We start from the raw sequence: 20,571 nt of genomic DNA on the forward strand, positions 1-20,571 counted from the left end.
TACAAAAAAAGTTTTTTTTCGAAAAAGTCATTTTTATTTACGTAATCCCTCCCTATGGGTTGAAAACATTCTATTTGAATTTTATCTGGCTGGCGTTTGGAGTAGAACAAACGGACCGGGCTGGCCTTTTGCACTGAAGATCCTCCCCCCCCCAAGTTTTTTTTAGTATAACTTTGATGGCGCTAGCATCGCGGTTGTACGAGAAATTAACAATAGTAGTTTTAAGCAGGACGAAAACGACTCATAGGGAGGGATTGAGGGTTAATATTAAAAAATATTAATTAAATATTTTATAAATATTTGTCATAGATTATTATTTCAAATAATTAATTATTGTAACATAAATATTAAATCAATATTAAATAAACATTTTAGAAGTATTTTTAAAAATATTTTTTTAAAGGTTTAAATAAATATTACATAAATATTAAATAAATGTTATGTAAATATTATTTTAAACGTTTCATTAAAATGTTAAATTAATCTTAAATAAATATTAATTAAATTGTAACAACCTGACTCTTGCTACGAATTAGCTCGAGTGGTTCGATCGGGGGGGTGAAGGAAAGAAATAATTACGGATGCGGTTCGAATTTAACGTGACAGATAATACATTTATTTGAGAATGATATATCTATATATGTATACAGTGATAACCACGATGTGGAACTCGTGGTATTCGGTTTAACACGCGGACGAGTTTACAAGATTACATTTATATATTAAGAACGGTGAATTATGTACAATGTTGCTTTCGCGATCTCGGTGCGTTATAATGGCTGGCGCGGGTCTAGAATTTCGCGTGATTTCGTGCGGCGCCAGCTATCGGGAGTCGTTCTTTCTGCGCTGTGCCGAGGGCGGGCGCGAACCCGAATTTTCGGTGTGGTGGAGAGGGGGGGGGGTACGTTGAGCCGTAGTGAGTAGTGAATTTCGCGAAATCCTAGTGGGAAGCAGAGTGGGTGTTGATAGTGTAATAACGTAGTGTTGATAGATTTTGACAGGCCGAGACGCTCGGCGGGAGGCAAGTCACTTGCCCCCTGGGCAGTCAACGGGGCGTGAGGAAAAATCTGCCTGGTCCGTACATTGGCTGCCGAGAACGCTCGGTGGGGGCGAAGGCACTTCACCTCACGGTTGCCCGGTAACGGAAGGCGAGGAATGTGTGATGGGCCTGGATAGCGGTGATGGCTGCCAAGAATGCTTGGCCGATGCGAAGACGCTTCACCCCGTTTTCTCGCCGATTCACCTAGGAAAAAGAGTCTTCTGTCGGAAGCTTCAGGACGAGAGATTCGTTTTGTCAAGCGATGATAGAAGAAGTGAAATCTGTCAGCGCCTTCACCGGTTTTATATTGTAGAGGTGCGACTTTGGAGTCGTTCATTCGGAGTTCGGATGTTTCCGTTTGCCGCGGTTCCCCCGCTTTTGGGGACGCCGGAATGCGTGTGCGGCGGCGCGGCAAGTTGTCGCCTGTTTGGCCGAGGAACGATGCCCCTAGCATGGGTGCATCGTTACAAAATATTATATAAATATTTGCTCTAAATCAGTGCTCGGAATTAGTTGCACATTTCGCCTCGATTCCTGAGGCACCGCCTGCTATGCCCCCACTACCGCTGTAGGCTCGACGGCCGAGCCGCCGATCGCGCGCTTGACCTTGTGTCTCAGGAGCGTTCTACGATAGATATGCCTGGTCCATTCGCGTGATTAAAAAATTCTCTTGCGCTGTGAATAATTTTTTTATTTTTACAGACAATTAAAGTTATTAATATTATTTTTCCTCCTGGGTGATGTGGAAAGCTATTGACAAAATTGCAATTATTACATCGTGTTATATTATGTTCATTATATGTATATACAAATATGTTTATAAACGTAAAAATAATATTAATAACTTTAATTGTCTGTAAAAATAAAAAAATTATTCACAGCGCAAGAAAATTTTTTTATCACGCGAATGGACCAGGCATATCTATCGTAGAACGCTCCTGAGACACAAGGCCACGCGCGCGATCGGCGGCTCGGCCGTCGAGCCTACAGCAGTAGTGGGGGCATAGCAGGCGGTGCCTCAGGAATCGAGGCGAAATGTGTAACTAATTCCGAGCACTGCCCTAAATCATTATTTTAAATAATTAATTATTAAAATATAGATATTAAATTAATATTAAATTAATATTTTTTAAATATTACTTAAATATTCTTTTAAATTTAAAATAAATTTTGAATAAACATTAAATAAATGTTACATAAATAATTTTCTTAAACTATTATTTTCAATAAAAAAATTAATAATTTTTTAATATTAAATAAACGTTAAATAAACGTTTTATAAAAATTTTTTTAATTATTATTTAAAATAAATAATTAATATAAAATAAATGTTTAATAAATATTAAATAAATATTACTTGTACAATAAACGCTAATAATCTAAAAATAATCAAAAATAAATATTTAAAAAACATTTATAAAATATTGCTTGCTGATTGGGTCAGAGCTCCCGGACACAGTTTAGCTATAACCAGTTACGACAGTACAGTCGGAACCTTTGATGTTTATGTTACCTAGTCACGTGACCATCCGCCATGTTTTGGATTGTAAGAAAGTGCGTTATTCGAAGATATAAAACAAAAAAAGATAGTAAAAATATTTCTTATGATTCGTGTCGAATTGTTATTAAAGAGATAAGTGAATAAATAAAAAAAATTACAGAAAAAGTTAAAGTTAAATTCTGAAATGAGGTTAAACAATAATAAATAAATGGATTTTTTGGAAAACAAAAAAATTTTATTCTTGCGTTTCGTCCAGATATGTTTTTACACATGACACAGAAAAATCCACCTTTACTAACTTTACTCATTATTATAATTTATTTCAAAATAAATGATATTGAAAAAAACACTGAAGATGATCTTCATTAATAATCTTTTCAAAATAATACCTAATTAATATCGCTTAATATCATTGAAAAATTATTCACACAATATAACCTCTAACACGCAATTATCACATGTCTAGCTCATAGCTTCGTACCGCGTGGCTCGCCATGTCCGCCATATTTTAGATAGTACAGTTGACGCATGCGTCGTAAAATATTATACGAAGAATTTCGCTGACTGTCGTAACTGGTTATAGCTAAACTGTGTCCCGGATCAGAACTGGCTTATAACTAACTACTGCCGTTTTTAAAGTCAAGAAAGGTCAAACGTATGGTTACTATTGAATGACAGTAATTATGATTTTTTTGAGGTTAGATTATTATATGTATCTTCTGTATTGTAAAATTTATTATATGTATTTTGAAAGATCATATAGAAAATAACTGAAATATTCTTGTCATATATGAACACATTTTATTCCGACCAATCAGGAATCTGACAAATCAGGACAGCACAGAGTCCTCTTTTTGTGATAACGGAAGTACTCACTTACTTCTCAGTGAGAGTCAGACCGTAACGTGTATTCCCCCTCAGTACTTCAGCTTTTAATAAAGAGTTCAATACAAAGACGATTGTGTCGGGATCTTTGCATGCACCAGCTCACATATACAAAAGTGGTGTCAGAAGAAACGATACACCTTAAACGCCCGCGTAAGAAAGAAGAAGAGGCGTATATACAACACAAATAGAGGTTAATCTACAAATTGCCGGAAACCACACACCATGAGAATGGAAATTCCGCCAGAACTTCTACAAGCAATGACAAACATGCATACTAGTGGTTTGCCGAAGTCAAAACAACAGGATTGTCAACAGCACCGGAACAAACGCATAAATTAGGTTATACATCAACAAGAACGAAGCAAAGCAAGAAATTTACGCGACCAAGATCACAATCACGTCATTGGAGACAACAGCAGGACTTTCGTGACACAACGCAGAAGAATAAGCGTTACAATGAGAACTATCTTTTATGCATAGGATGTGCAGGACAGCATTTACGTAACCAATGTCCATTTCGTGAAGCAAAATATCATCTTTGCGAAAAGAAAAGCTACATCGCTAAAGTCTGCCGTTCAAGGAAAGCGGTGCAGTCTGCCGAGTAAGTAGCGACAACAACGCAGTCAACGAAGTCATTAACAGTACAACCAGAAGAACAAGTCGACGTTCTACATCATTTTAGTAAAGTGCACGAAGTAAACGCAGTCAATCTTTTGGATAAGCAAATGCTCAAAGTACAGATCGACAGTCACAGTATTCAAATGAAACTGGATACAAGAGCACCTTGCAGCGTCATCAGTAAGAAAGCATTATAAACAATTAAATCCAAGTTCACGTTACTAAATACTAACAGATAATTTGCGAGTTATACGGGTCATCAAATGCATTGGCCTAATTCCGGTAAACGTGACAATGGGCACAACCACAAAGAAATTGAATCTCTACGTTGTCGACGGTAATTTCGATACTTTATTTGGACGCTAATGGATTGCTCAGTTTGCCATGGAAATTAATTTTGCAGAGTTATATTTAAAAAAAATTCGTGCACTGAGTACTACTTTGCCATGCTTATCCACGGATCAAAAGGACCAGTTATTATCTCGTTATATATTTAGCGAGATAGCCGGTACGCTAAAAGGAACACCGGCTACAGTAAATTTCAAACCAGGAACGTCACCGGTATTTACTCGAGCACCTGAAGTGCCATTAGCATTACGCGACGCCTATGCGAAAGAAATAAAAGCTAAAATTTCATTTACGGATTTTACGAGAAGATAGAACACTCTAAGTGGGCATCATCAACACACGTAGTAGCGAAGCAAAACGGGAAGTTTCGTATCATAGAAAACTACAAACCGACCCTTAATCCACGCATGATCATCGATGAGCATCCAATTCCGAGGATAGAACATCTTTTCAACAAGATGAAGGACGCAAAACTCTTCCGTCATTTGGATATTACAGACGCATACACGCACTTACCCATCGACGAAAATTTCAAAGAGGCATTAACTCTTAAGACGCCGACCCACTGATTAATTCGCCCCAAGTGAGCAGTCTATGGTGCAGCTAATATACCTGCAATCTGGCAGCGTCGAATGAAAATAGTTCTTCAAGGTATTCCAAATGTATTAAATTTTTATGATGATATATTTATATTTGCGAATAACATTGAAAACTTGATGTCAGCTTTGGACACAACTTTAGAACGAATGAGAGCACACGGTCTTCGATTTAATAAGACTAAATGTATATTTGCCTCACCGTCTGTCGAATTTTTGGGACACAAGATAGATGTGCATAAGTCGGACAAGCACATTGAGGCAATACGCGACGCGCCTAAACCCACAACTGCAGAAGAATTACAACTGTTTCTAGATAAAGCGACTTATTATAACTCATTTATCTCGAATCTAGCAGCGAAAAGTCGTCCTCTTAGAGATATTCTTTCAACTGTTCCGTTTACATGGACGCAAGCAGCCGAAATAGCTTACAGAGAGATTAAGAAAGCTCTAATTTCTTCACAAGTTCTGATGCCGTACGATCCGTCACTGCCGTTAGCAACTAACGCTAGTAAAACAGGATTAGGAGCGGTTCTGTCTTATCATTTAAGTAACGGACAGGAACGTCCTATCGCTTACGCTAGTCGTACATTAAATTCTATCGAGCAGCGTTATCCACAAATAGATAAGGAAGCATTAGCCATCGTGTGGGCTGTCCAAAAGTTTTTTCATTACGTATACGCACGTTATTTCACTTTAATCGGAGATCACAAACCGCTGACTCAAATTTTACACCCTGAAAAATCTTCCTGTTTTGTGTATTAGTCCCATGGCCAACTACGCAGATTATCTCTCACATTTCAATTATGATATTGTATTCAAGCCAACAAAAGCGAATGCTAATGCAGACTATGCTCTTGTGTACCGTTACCTACAACGAATGACACTATTTATAGACTCCAAACCAAAAAAGAAGAAGAGACAGTATACGATGAGTTTGATGGATTTGTTCTATGTCAAATTAAGCAGCTTCCAGTACGTGCGGAACACATAGCTAAAGAGACTCGTAAGGATCTACATTTAGGTAAGATCGTCAAAATCTTAGAAATAGGTCAAGACCTCGCTCGTGCAGGTAACAAAGCTCCAGAAGCCAATTACACATTAACGGCTAATTGCTTGCTATTCGAACCCCGGGTCGTAATACCAACAACACTCCAGCAGACGATTCTTAATGACCTTCACGCAGCCCACGTCGGAATTGTGAAGGTGAAGGGCATTGCACGATCATTTGTGTATTGGCTTGGCATCGACATGGACATAGAACGAATGGCGAAATCCTGCGCAGAATGTGCTAAACATGCTTCTCCGAAGTTCAGGAACCATCATTGGCAATACCCCAAGGGGCCATGGGAACGCGTGCATATCGATTATGCCGGACCTGTAGCAGGAGTCATGCTACTTATTATCGTAGACGCATACAATAAATGGCTCGAGGTTAAAATGACTAATTCCACGATAACAACAACAACAATTGCGATTTTGGATGAATTGTTTGCAACATACGGGGTACCAGTCACCATCGTTTCGGATAATGGTCGCTAGTTCGTTTTTGCTGAGTTCGAAACGTTTCTGCAAACCAGCTGTGTAAAGTATCACAAGCTCAGCGCACCATATCATCTTTCTATGAACGGGCAAGCAGAACGGTACGTCCAAACGGTTAAAGATGCATTACATGCTATGGCTATGACTGGAGGATTCATACAGCAGAACTTGAACGAATTTTTGCGACAATATCGCAAGGCTCCGCACGCAACCACGGGACAACCACCTGCCCAACTTTTCTTAGGACGCAATATACGTACCCAACTAGATTTGGTTCAACCCGACGATATATACGCTAAAATAAAGGAGAAGCAGCAACAACAATTCAACCCTGCACTTCGTGTGTTCAAACAAATGATTTACTTTCTTTTGGGTAATCCCAGAATGGATAAGTGGATTCTAGGAAAAATCATCACGAGATTAGATCTCCACTATGAGATTGAATACGCAAGCAAACGTTTCAAACGACATGTGGATCAAATCCACGCGCATGATGGAGAGGAGCTCCAGCGCCAACAAGTCAGAGCTAGTGTAGCGGCTGGAAGTAGTATCAGGACTGATTTTGAAATTAACTTTCCTTATTTTAAAAATATCAAGAAAACAGATCCTCGTTATCAAATTTATAAAATTTGTTATCTTTTTGGTGAAGATTAATTTTCTCACAAACGTCCATCCTTGGGTAAATAACTTAAATGTATTGACCCAAAACGGACATTAAAATCAGAACGTGACAGTAAAGGCTTGTTTTTCTGCGCGGACTAACTCGCCGGGATTTAGGTGGGAAAAAGTCCGAGACAACAGACACGGTTTTTGATAGAATAAAAAATAATTCTATATTCTCGATTTTATTTACAATATATACAGATTTCAGAATGTGAGTTTCGGTCGACTATTTACATGTTATGGATAGCGGTAACGTGATTTCGCGTCAGCTGTTTTCCGCGGTCGCGTGCTGGTACGCTCGGGGATACCCCGGAAGGGTGCGCAGCGTGGTCGGCGTTATGTTTGCCTTGAGGTGAAGCGTTTGAGTTCTTAGAGAAAACGGGTGCGCGGTACGGTGGGCGGTAATTGCCCTCGCTCGGAAGACTGCGCGGTGCGGCGGGCGGTCGCCGCTAGGCTAAAGCGGAGAACACTCTATATTTATTGTCCGTTGCCAGGAGGCTTCTCTTTGGCGTATCTGTCAGAGGAGAAGGAGTGAGTTCTTAATAAGACATCTCGATAAAAATTAGTGTCCTATAACTTTTAGGTCTGTTCTTTCTAAATTTGGTGTCAGTTTTTTTATTTAACAAATCGAATTAACAAATCTTTTTTATAGTCACTTTTAAAACAAAATTTCGAAAAAATATAATTTTGTTTTGTTTAAATCTTATTTCCTTTTATTTAACTGCTGTTCAATCAAGCTACAACTCTAAATCGAGTGGTATAAATAAATTACAACCACTAGCATATACCGCACGCCGACAAATTTGTCAGTCTTTTCGCCAGTTTTTTGCCATAATATGTAACATTACAAATTAAATTGACTAGCATTTAATATCTTTCGATGTTGATAGCGAATACGCAAGTTTGTCGGCAAGCTAACAAACATTTATAAGATGTTACCTTAACCTGTTTACGTCCAGAATGCCACGATTTTTTTTAAATCTTCGGATAAATAATTTGTAACAAATCTCGTTTGCCGGCAACCAGCGACCGCGTACGGCTGTGCAAACACCCGCTGGGCCGCGATATAGTACCGGCCCGTCATAAAAAGTCTACAGGCTGTTGAGACGAGAATCGTCTCAATGGCTCGCGCGCTTTCCCCGCCAGCGTCTCGAACACCAGGAGGTTGAGTGCGGAGGGAACCTAGGACGCCCGAGAGTCCCCGAACCAGTGACAGGACGAGTATAAAAGGCCATCCCGGCGGAATAAGAACTTCTTACGGGGATCGAGGCGTCCTCGGTTCCCTCCGCACTCGATCTCCTGATGTTCGGGAGGCCGGCGGGGGAAGCGCGCGAGTCATTGCACATTGAGACGATTCTCATCTCAACGGCCTGTGGACTTTTTATGACGAGTCGGAGCCATATCGCGGCCCAGCGGGTGTTCAGCCGGGCCGTACGCGGTCGCTGATTGCTGGCGAACGGGATTTGTTACATATTATTTATCCAAAAATTTAAATGTCGTGGCATTCTGGGCGTAAACAAATTAAGGTAACATCTTATAGTTGTTTGATAGCTTGCCGACAAAGTTGCATATTTGCTGTCAGCATCGAAAGATATTAAATGCTAGTCAATTTAATTTGTAATATTACATATTCTAGCAAAAAAACTGGCGAAAAGATTGACGAATTTGTCGGCGTGCGGTATATGCTAGTGGTTGTAATTTAAAGAATTACACACGCAAAAATCTAATGTTGGCTCGTACAAACAATATTAAATATAATAATAAAATAATAAAAACAAATGCGCCAACTATGAAAATGGATGTTTATACGAACTAGAACATCTAATTTTACAAATAATTATTTGTATAAATATTACAAATCAATATTTTATTATAAAAACTTGACGCTGCTGAACCGAATAATTTGCTTTAATACAAAATCGCTTTCTTACAATTTAACTTACATACTAAAATAGTAATTACTTAATTACAAATAATAATTACTAAAATTACAATTTTTCTACAATCAAAATCGTAATGGCATCATATACGTGTAACATTATACACGCATGAAAGAAAGAGATACATATTTCTGATTGTAAAAAAAACTTTATGTATTTAAAAATTACTAATTTAAATTAAAAAATACGTAACTTTCATATACGTAATCAAGTATATTACATAAATATCATATTATATATATATATACAGCATTAATTATATAAAGATACGATTAGATGCTATATAAAGTTTATTTTGACAAACTTTTTCAAGTCATATATAATATAATACATGTCTATTTGCATGCGTATTATTTCGTTCTTTGTTAGCTAAAAAAATATAACCGTTGCACTTTTTATCAACTCAAATTAACTCCGTATAATTTGTCACTTATTTATCAATTTTACATTTATAATTCTTTTAGCATTGCTGTGTATTGCGATGTATGTTGCGGTCATATTTTTGCCTGTGATGTACCACTATTTGGATGAAGAATACAACGATGGGAACGCAAATTATCTCGAATTAATATTCCAATATGTCACGTCGTTTGAAAAAGCTTTTGATGAAGTTATCAACGCTCTGACTACGATTCTCTTACGACCTGTAAAATAAAACGAAAGCAGTAACTTTTGTCTTTTACTTAAAGACTCGTCAAATTTGTAGTTGATCACTCCATTCTATGTTGTATCTGCAAAAATTATTGCATTAAACATTCCACAGATTTTTATGTATATTGTCTTTAACGTTTTAACGTTTATAAAACGGAAGAAAACATTAACGTTATTTGCATTTATTCTATGAGTCTTTACATGTTTTACCATTTATTATTATTCGTGGCTAATCACGATTTTTTAAATAAAATGATATTTTCTACAAAAACATATTATATACACATGGTTTTCGAATGTTTATACACAATTTATACATGTATATGCATATTTAACATGTAATTTATATTATATACATATGTATATCGCTACTGCATTCATAGGATTTTATTTAAAGAGGTATTCTCAGTTTTGGATTTGTAAAAACTGATTATCCGATGGTATAATAAACTTGATAAAATCTTCACCTTGAATTTTGTTGTGATTTAATTAAGGATTACATTATAAAAATATATATTAAAGACTATATATGTAGAAGTAGGTAACTTATATAATATAATCTACGTATATAACATTTTGTACAAAATAATTGGGCACAGTTCCGAAAAGCGCAAATCTCCGATCGCGCTGAAATTTTAACCAAAGCTTACCCTTGATTAGAGAAGAAAGGTTAGGTCCCTTTTAGGGACTTTCTTTTCTAATCAAGGGTAAACTTTGGTTAAAATTTCAGCGTGATCAGAGGTTTGCGCTTTTCGGAACTTTATCCAAATAATTTTAATTTGGCACTACAAATGTACGAAATTTTAATAAAATAATATTTTCCCAAAAAAGGATAAAAATTTTATTTTTCTATAAAAGTAATAATAAAATAATAAAAGAAAATGCGCCAACTACGAAAATGGATGTTCATACAAACTAGAACATCTAATTTTATAAATAATTATTTGTACAAATATTACAAATAAACAAATATTACAAATAAACAAATATAAAATGTGCTTTTTGTCGCCAGTGGTATATAAAAAATAAATTAATAAACTTTTTCCGAATTGACTAACTGGCAATCCGTTTAATAGATACACAACTTTTGACCATTGATTTTGGTCCTCTTCAGGTGCAACCCAGCGAGAAACGGTAATGAATTCGACATCAATTCGACGTCCAATTGACATCGAAATGATGATTTCGATGTTGAATCGATGTTGATTCGATGTACTATTTCTCATTCTGGGAAGTGAGATGTTTAATTACGACACAACAGTTCAATAATTTCGGACCAACGAAGACTAAAACATGTTCTATAATGAATAATTACAATATAATAGGTTAATTGAAATTAATGTTCATATATTAAAGTTTAAACGACTCCACAAATATAGCCGAAAAGACGGAAATATAAATAGTAAAATAGTAAAAAACTTACATGTTCAACATTAGTGAAATTAACAATATAAAGTAAATGTAAATTAAGAATACACATAATGTATATTGTATTACGCAGAAATTATATTATAATACGCAGAAACATAGTAAATCACGTCAACCAAGTAACGAATCAGTGAGACGACTAAATGTCATAAACGATATTTTTAACAACAATAGACGTCGATCTGTTGATAATAAAAACTAAGTCATCTTTATTATTCTATTGTACACGGTGTTCAGATTTTCTGTATCTTTTTGTAGGTTAATAGAATTTTTGTTCCTTTTTATGGAGAACATCTCAGCGATTTTCCTCTTTTTCTGTTATTTTCAGCATGTAGTATTCGAGGGTTTTGCCAATTAAAGTCATGATTTTCTTTCATTCTGTGTTTGCTAACGACTGAGTGTTCGCTCTCATTCTTTTTTATATCATTCTTATGTTTATTTATTTATGTTAATAGCTGACGTTTGGTTTGCCCAATGTAGAAAAAATTACAATTATTCCATTTTAAGTGGTAAACTACATTTATTCTCTTTAAAATGTCTAACTTATCTTTGCTTTTTTTAATGATCATATCAAGCTTTTTAGGGACGGTGAAAAGTGTGTTAATTCCAATTCTTTTTAAATGTTGTCTAATACCATCCGTAATACCCTTTATATAAGGAAGTGTTAGAGCTTTTTTATTATGAATCATAGTCTTTTCTTTAATCCAGCTATTGTTAAAGGACTGTGTCCGATAATTCAAACCTTTAATTCTTTGGTTAATATATTTATTGATAACCTCGTTTGGAAAGCAATTATTTTTTAAAAATGTTTTTTATTATTATAATGTTAGACTTGTGAAATCTTTTGTCGGATTAATAAAATTGGACAAACTTCCGAAAGCGACAACCCTCCGATTTTGCTGAAATTTTGTATATAACTTCTTTTTATATAGTAAATAAAATTCCCAAATGGATTTTGGTCCCCTCATCCCCCAGCCCGCTTCAAAGGTAAAACTGTTTTGTTAATTATTTTATAAAGTATTAATTGTACGGAAAAAGTTGTCGAACAAAAAATGAAGCTTGTAAAAAGTTCTACAAATAAGGTCGTATATATATTTTACGTAATTGCAACAGTTTAGTTGTTATTATCATAAAGCTGTTGTAAAATGAGTTATTAACTGTTAACACCGTTACCATACACATATCTATATATGCATAAACCATGAAAATGGCAGAAACCATGAAAAAACCATAAAAATCATAGTTTTTTCCACTTATAAAGTCGCAAACCCATGTGGTGCAGAGAATGCTTTGCACGCACGCATGCACGCACGCACGCACGCACGCACGCACGCACGCACGCACGCACGCACGCCCGCACGCACGCCCGCACGCACGCACGCACGCCCGCATGCCCGCACGCACGCCCGCCCGCCCGCACGCACGCCCGCCCGCACGCACGCACGCCCGCATGCCTGCACGCACGCCCGCCCGCACGCACGCACGCACGCACGCACGCACGCACGCACGCACGCACGCACGCACGCACACCCGCACGCACGCACGCACGCACGCCCGCCCGCCCGCCCGCTTGCACGCACGCACGCACGCACGCACGCACGCACGCACGCACGCACGCACGCACGCACGCACGCACGCACGCACGCACGCACGCACGCACGCACGCACGCACGCACGCACGCACACACACACACACACACACACACAAGGTCGGTTCCTCCTTCCGCATCCACCCCGTCCAAGTCGCTAACCCATGTAATATTGGAAATCTGAACTTTACTTGTTTGCAATCTGGGGGAAAGGGGCCAAAGGCCCCCCTTGCACCCTCCTGTGTGTGTGTGTATTTATATTTCTGCAATGTTTACAATTTTTCTCGTGTTTATTTCTTATGTTCTGTTGTGAATTTTCATTTTGAGACAGTCTTTTTCGATTCGTAAAAGTTTTATTATCAAGTTTTGCACTGTTACATTACATACAAATGTTAATTCTTACAAATTTTTTTGTCAATAACTTTTTAATAAATAACGAGCGACGGCTAAAATTTGTTGTAGATTACTCAAGACAGTGACTTTGACAACATGTCAAGGTCAAGGTGATTAGAGCTGAGTCCCCCTTTTGTAAATATTTACCTTTTCTAAAATAATTAGCAAAAACAATTTTACCTTTGATGAGGGCTGGGGGGGGGAGAGGGAGCCGCGTCGCCCAAAATCCATTTGGGATTCTTATTTACTAAATAAAAAGAAGCTATATATAAAATTTTAACAAAATCGGAGGGTACGTTGTCGCTTTTGGAAGTACACCCTAAAATTGCTCGGTCAACTAAATTGATTATGGTATTAGTTTTGTATATTATTGGGTGGTTGGAATAAAAATTTATTTAATGTCCAAAAAATGTAGGTTTTCTATACCAATTAGTTAACAGCTTTTCATTCTTCCGAATGACCAACGTGTCCAAAAAAGTTATCGTTCCGTTAGTTTCACATTCATGTGTGAATTTCAATCTAGGGTGGTAATTATTGAAGATTGAAAGAATGTTATCTACCTTATTATAAGGCAAAATGGTAATCACATCGTCTACGTATCGATAAAACATTGGAATAGTAAATTTTAATTCTTGCAAGCAACTGGTTTCAAGGTCATCTAAAACCATGTCTGCTAAAATTGGAGATAATGGCGATCCCATACATCTGCTCATACAACATTCCGTCAAAGCTGAAGCAAGTGGAGCTTAAAATTAAATCTACCGCATGTATGAGTTGTGGTAATTTATTCTTTGTATAAATTGTAATTTTTTAAAAAAAGGTAAAAAAGGCGCCAAGTGTGTGCGCCCTTAAAAAAACCTATTATATTAGGTAAATTGTCTTACTGTCCTATTGTTTTATTGTTTTCTCTACACACATAATGATATAAAGTAAATGCGCCAATTATAAGAATATTTATACAAAATTTATTTATTATAATTTTTTATTAAAATATTTCATAATAAACGGATTTGATGATCAAATAATTGAATGATTAAAATCAACTAACGGGATTATAGTGAAGCAGAAACTTGGCGTGCCCGGCTCGTTGAAACACAGTGACCCATCAATGTTATACAATATGGAAATTATTTGTACAAATAAAATAATGAAAAAATAATAAACTATTAAAAACTTTACAAAGATAAAATATAGATATGTCAAGTACATAAACGTATTCAAAAATAATACAAATAGCCAAGTATATTTGAAAAAGACTAGAAAAATTCTATAAAATCTATTGAAAAATTATTTAAAAAGTATTTAAAAAATGGAAATGAATAATAACAGATAATGAAGCAAAAACTGATAGATAGTAAAACAATACTTAAGCCACATTAATCGCATTCTTGTGTATATATTTATTGATATCAATAACATAGAGTCTTGGAAATACAGAAAAAATGCGAGCCGGGCACGCCAAATTTTTGCTTCACTATAATCCCGTTAGTTAATTTTAATCATTCAATTATTTGATCATCAAGTCCGTTTATTATTAAATATTTTAATAAAAAGTTATAATAAATAAATTTTGTATAAATATTCTTATAATTTGCGCATTTACTTTATATCATTATTTGTGTAGAGAAGACAATAAGACAATAGGACAGTAAGACAATTTACCTAATATAATAGTTTTTTCTTAGGGGCGCACATACACACACTTGGCGCCTTTTTTACCTTTTTTTAAAAATATATTAAACACACACACACACACACACACATTTAGATGCACGCACAAAAGAAAAAGAAAGAGAGCTGGCAAATTATTCGGTTTAGCGGCGCCAAGTTTTTGAGGTAAAATATTTATTTGTATTAAAATATTTATTTGTGATATTTGTAATTTATTTGTATTGAAATACTTATTTATCAGCTCAATATTATGTCCTTTATTTCTTGCTAAGATGCTTCCTGACAATTGTATTTTTTTACAGGCGCGCAGCAACCTCACATCGGCGCACAGCAGCCAATAATTTAATACGAAAGGCTGATATTTATAGTTTGATCTAAAGACAAACTTAAGATAATCTTAAAGCCATATCAGACTAAAGATTGAGATTGAGATTGAGTTGGAGTTTGACCATTCAAAGCAAAGTTAAAGAATATTGATTTTATTCCTAATTGGTTACATTTCAATTCAATCCAAATATCAATATCTAGTCTGAAATAAGCTTAATGAAAAATCAAACTATGAATGCCAGCCAAAGAATAAACATCTATTTTTATAGATTGACGCATATTTTTTCATATCATTATTTTTTTAGAGAAAAAATTTAACACTTATTTTGTAGTGTTTATTCTTAATTGGTGCAAAATATTTATATATCATTATTTTTGTAGAGAAATTAATTTGTGTGTGTGTGTGTGAATACAATAATTTTCTATTTTTAAATAATTGTCACTTCAATAATTAAAGTTATACCATTTCAGGTATGTGTATTACTTAGGTTGCATTTGATCAAAAGTTTTATCTTGAATTTGTGATTTTTTTTGTTATAAAAAAATATCACTTAAATTGAATTTATTAAAAGTATTCTTGGATTTTGTGATTTTTTCCTTAAAGAAAAACCACACACTTGGCGCGATTTTTTTATGTTTTTCAAAAAGGCAATTTGGTTTGAATATTATGCATCTTGTAGTATTTATAGAAAGATTATATATCATTTAGGTTGAATTTGATATGATCAAAATTATTATCTTGGATTTTGTAATTTTTTTCCTTAAAGGAAAACCACATACTTAACGCGCTTTTTTACCTTTTTTAAAAAAGTAATTCTATTATTAATTTGACATTGGTGTTGATGATTAAATAGATGAGATGTAATGTACAGAGTTGTGCATTGGTTATATATTGATAATGTTGTAAGGATAAAGGACCATCTTTTGTCACCAAGATACTAGCAATTATATCCTATCTAAAAAAAGGCATGTAAAGTCGATTGCTCGCATTTCTCGAAGTTTATTGTTGTCGCTTTTCCGCGATGCCGATTGGTTCTCTCGCTGCGCACATTTCGTGTTGCAAGAGTAGCTGTCATTGCAATTTTGACAGCTGTCAAATTTGTATAAATATTATCTATACATTTATTGTTGTAATTTATTTTTAAAAAGTGAAAAATAAAAAGTCAAGTAGCGCGCGCGAAGCGAGGAGGGAGCGAGGAGGGAGCGAGGAGGGAGCGAAGAGGGAGCGAGGAGGAAGCGAGTGAGTGAACGAGGAGTGAGCGAGGAGGGAGCGAGGAGTGAGCAAGGAGTGAGCGAGGAGGGATCGAGGAGTAAGCGAGGAGTGAGCGAGTAGTGAGCAAGTGAGTAAGCGAGGAGTGAGCGAGGAGTGAGCGAGGAGTGATCGAGGAGTGAGCGAGGAGTGAGCGGGTGATTGAGCAAGGAGTGAGCGAGGAGTGAGCGAGGAGTGAGCGAGGAGTGAGCGCGGAGTGAGCGAGGAGTGAGCGAGGAGTGAGGGAGGAGTGAGCGAGGAGTGAGCGAGGAGGGAGCGAGGAGGGAGTGAGTGAGTGAGCGAAGAGTGAGCTAGGAGTGAGCGAGGAGTGAGCGAGGAGTGAGCAAGTGAGTGAGCGAGGAGTGAGCGAGGAGGGAGCGAGGAGGGAGTGAGTGAGTGAGCGAAGAGTGAGCTAGGAGTGAGCGAGGAGTGAGCGAGGAGTGAGCAAGTGAGTGAGCGAGGAGTGAGCGAGGAGGGAGCGAGGAGTGAGCGAGGAGTGAGCGGGTGATTGAGCGAGGAGTGAGCTAGGAGTGAGTGAGCGAGGAGTGAGCGAGGAGTGAGCAAGTGAGTGAGCGAGGAGTGAGCGAGGAGTGAGCGAGGAGGGAGCGAGGAGGGAGCGAGGAGTGAGCAAGGAGTGAGCGAGGAGGGAGCGAGGAGGGAGCGAGGAGGGAGCGAGGAGGAAGCGAGTGAGTGAGCGAGGAGTGAGCGAGGAGTGAGCGAGTGAGTGAAAAAGGGTGGGAGGGATGGAGCAAACGAGCGAGCGTAACTAGATAAATATGTAGCTAGGTAGCTAGGTAGTAGTAAGTATGCAAGTAGGTATGTATGTTGGTCTGTATGTATGTAGGTAGGTATGTATGTATGTATGTATAATTAAACTTTACATTTTTTTATTTAAAATTGCAGAAGACGGTTTATTAATGTAAACCAAAGATAGAGAAAATCAAATTGCAATTATTATTATTTTTAAAGTGAAAAGTCAAATAGCGCGCTCGCAGCGCGCGCCTGTAATGTTCTAGTATTTGTAAAAGTACATGACAGTAACAAGGTGTGCTATTTTGCAGGTATTTCTACTGACCAATAAGAAAGCATGCCAAAATTCCGCCATCTTGTATAATTTAAATAGATATTACACGAAGATTCGGTCAAGAAAGAGTTATTATTATAATAAAAGATTTTTTGTATGTAATTATAATTATAGTGAATATATTAATAGACAAAATACAAACATATAAATACAAATCTAACACAGATAAAGACAGAGCAACAATATATAATATAATAAAATATATATTTTTCACTTAACAAAGATCGATCTTTGTATTGTGAAGAATGGAAATGTTGGGAACAAACCCCGAGCTAAATAAACAACTTTTAAGTAATGTATTTTATTATATATTTTATTATATTTTATTATATATTATTATATTTTATTATATTTTATTATTTGTTAAATTCCATTTACTACCTGTCAATATTATATGCATACCGTTGTTTGGATTAACATTTTCTTTGCAAAATCATTTCCATTTTTCAATCATTTCTCTATTTTTTGAAAATGAAAAATATTTTACATTTTTATTCCTTCGTGACGTATTTCTACATGTTTTAAATGAACACGACGGCATTTTAAAGATAACCCAGATAGTACAAAATATTTATAAAATATTTATAAAATATTTATAAAATATTTATAAGATGGAAAAATATTTATGATTAATATTTTGTACACATTTTTATGTCCGAGTTTGTCAGGTATAAAAAAAATTATGATAAATATTTATGAAAATATTTAAAATAAATATTTATACCATTATTAAAGAATATAAAAAATATTTCAAGTTCATATACCATAAATATTTTTCAGTACATTTTAAAAATGTATTCTATATATTGTCCATAATAATTTTTGTATCAAAATGGTGTATCAAAATTTGTTCGAGACTATAACAGTTACGTTAGAATTTTAACATTTCCTTTTTATTTGCTCTGTTTTATCCGCGAGTAGTGAGAGCTCCTGACAGCCATCGAGCTCCTTGTAGTTCATTTCTTCGATGCACCTAGTCGCGCGGCGCTGTCACTAGCTCCTCACGCGCGCGATTTTCGTTTGCTCGCATCGTAGGTAACTATGCATTGTGGTAACTATGTAAATAAACAAGCCCAAAAAAGGGCACGTCCAAATCAATGCCTAAATAAGTCTCGATATCCGTTCCCTACCGCCCCTTTTTTCGCCTCCGATCATAATTGTTTTACGATGCAAAATTCGCCAGTCTCTCGCAGCCCGGCACCGACATTAGATCGTCCAGCAGATCTCTCCCGTCTTTCGCCGATCCTAGCTGCGGGGATTCACTTCCGCTTCTTCCCTATCAGTCGCGCTGTGATAGTGCGCGTGAATTATTTCTCCCATCAACCAACGTTGATTAATTCTTCAGTTTTGTATTCGCGTGAATGTTGTGAGTGTATTCCGTCCGTGCGCAGGTGACCGTATCTTTCCCGCGAACGTCCTCTGCCTCGCGCACAAGATCTCCGTCGGATCGCGCGCAAGATTTCCGGATTCGCGAGAGCCTCGATCTCGAGGCTCTGCAAGATTTCCGCGGCGATTAGGCAGCGTAATATCAGGGCGTATCAAGATATCCAAAACCTTGTAAAAGATACGGTTCGCCCTTTGCTCCGAACGTTCGTTTGTGAATAAATGATTAACGTGTGAGTGACACCAACGCCTCCTTTTTATTCTTATCACCTCCCGTGAACTTACCGCATCCCTCATCACTCGCTTCGCGTCTCTATCGGGACGGATCCCGGCAGTCTCTCCGTGCGATCGCGTTTACCCTACGCACGCACAAACAAAATTGTTTCTAAATGGTTTATGAAAAATAATTAGATAATCTTTAAGAAATATTTTTTAAAAATAAATTTGTAAAATATTTATAAATATTTATGATAATATTTTGTGCTATCTGGGAATTGTTCTTTATATTGCATTTTACTGCTACAAAACTTTGCATAATCTACAATAACTTATTAATCGGTTGCTCTGGGTTGCGTTCAGAAACGTCACCTAAGTGTTCTTGTGTATCATTCTATGGGTATCATATATTTACTAAAAGTAAACCCAAGCAGCATTTTGACGTCCGCCCGACGTTAAGATAAACACACTTAACGTTGGTCCAACGTTTTCGCTACGTCGTTTAGACCTTCTTTTGCATTAATTTGAAGAATCAAATTTAAGTTATACCAACGTTGGGAGCCGACTTATATAAGTTAAATTGAGATTACATTTTTTCCACCAGTTTTAACGTTGGTGTAAGTAATTTTTGTAAACTTTGATTTTGTACACTCTACTAGACCTGTGGTTATTTTTTTACAACACGTCATATTTTAGGTGTAGTTTTCGTGCTTCTATTCAAACCATATAACGGCATTGATGTAATAAATGTCTCATAATACGTAATTAATCAATTTGGCACAAATAAAATGGCTTTAGAGGAAAAATGTAGTTTGCGTAGTCTTTGATATTATTGTAATTTTGCTATAAATACACGAATCCAGTACTGAAAATTTATAATGAAGCCCACTTTATTGATAAATGTGGAAATGACAGGTCGAAATTGAACGAATCCCTTCTAAAATATTCCAATTTACTAAATATTTTATTAAATAACTAAAATTTTCAAAATGTAGATTTTTATCTTTTTTTTAATCAAAATTACTTTTAAAATAGACATGTTGTCAAAATTAACTTTAACAGATATTATTTAAATCCTTTATATATATATATATATATAAATTGTTAATAAAATGCATTAAAAAATATTAATCAAGAGGCACGGTAGTGGTTCGCGCCAAGTGTACGCGCAGCGCGAGGCACCACTGTGCTTCTTTTACGCGAGACGTCGTTTGCGAAAATTCGTAGTTATCGGATTCTTAATAATGACTGAACCGATGGATTTCTCAATAGGCTTAATGGATAACTCGCATCCGATTTATATAATAAAAGTTATTTTAATTTTCCGCTACGTGACTTACGAGCAGAGATATCGCGATTAAAATTTTTCACTCAAGAATAAATTTGATTAAAAAACGTCGTAGTCGTTATTATTATCGTCGTCGCCTGGTTAAGTGGTGGGGATT

General features: G+C 36.1%; 1 protein-coding gene across 1 annotated transcript in view; it reads left to right on the forward strand.

Moving 5' to 3' along the window:
- Positions 1–10,259, forward strand: part of LOC114255598 — a 131,469-nt gene extending 121,210 nt beyond the window's left edge. The window contains exon 7 of the mRNA XM_036291578.1: positions 9,600–10,259. Coding sequence (XP_036147471.1) covers positions 9,600–9,790 — 191 coding nt within the window. The 3' untranslated portion in view covers positions 9,791–10,259. The remainder of the gene's footprint in view (positions 1–9,599) is intronic.
- Positions 10,260–20,571: the final 10,312 nt, after the last annotated feature.

Source organism: Monomorium pharaonis, chromosome 8 (assembly GCF_013373865.1).
Source record: "Monomorium pharaonis isolate MP-MQ-018 chromosome 8, ASM1337386v2, whole genome shotgun sequence".
Lineage (NCBI taxonomy): Eukaryota > Metazoa > Arthropoda > Insecta > Hymenoptera > Formicidae > Monomorium > Monomorium pharaonis.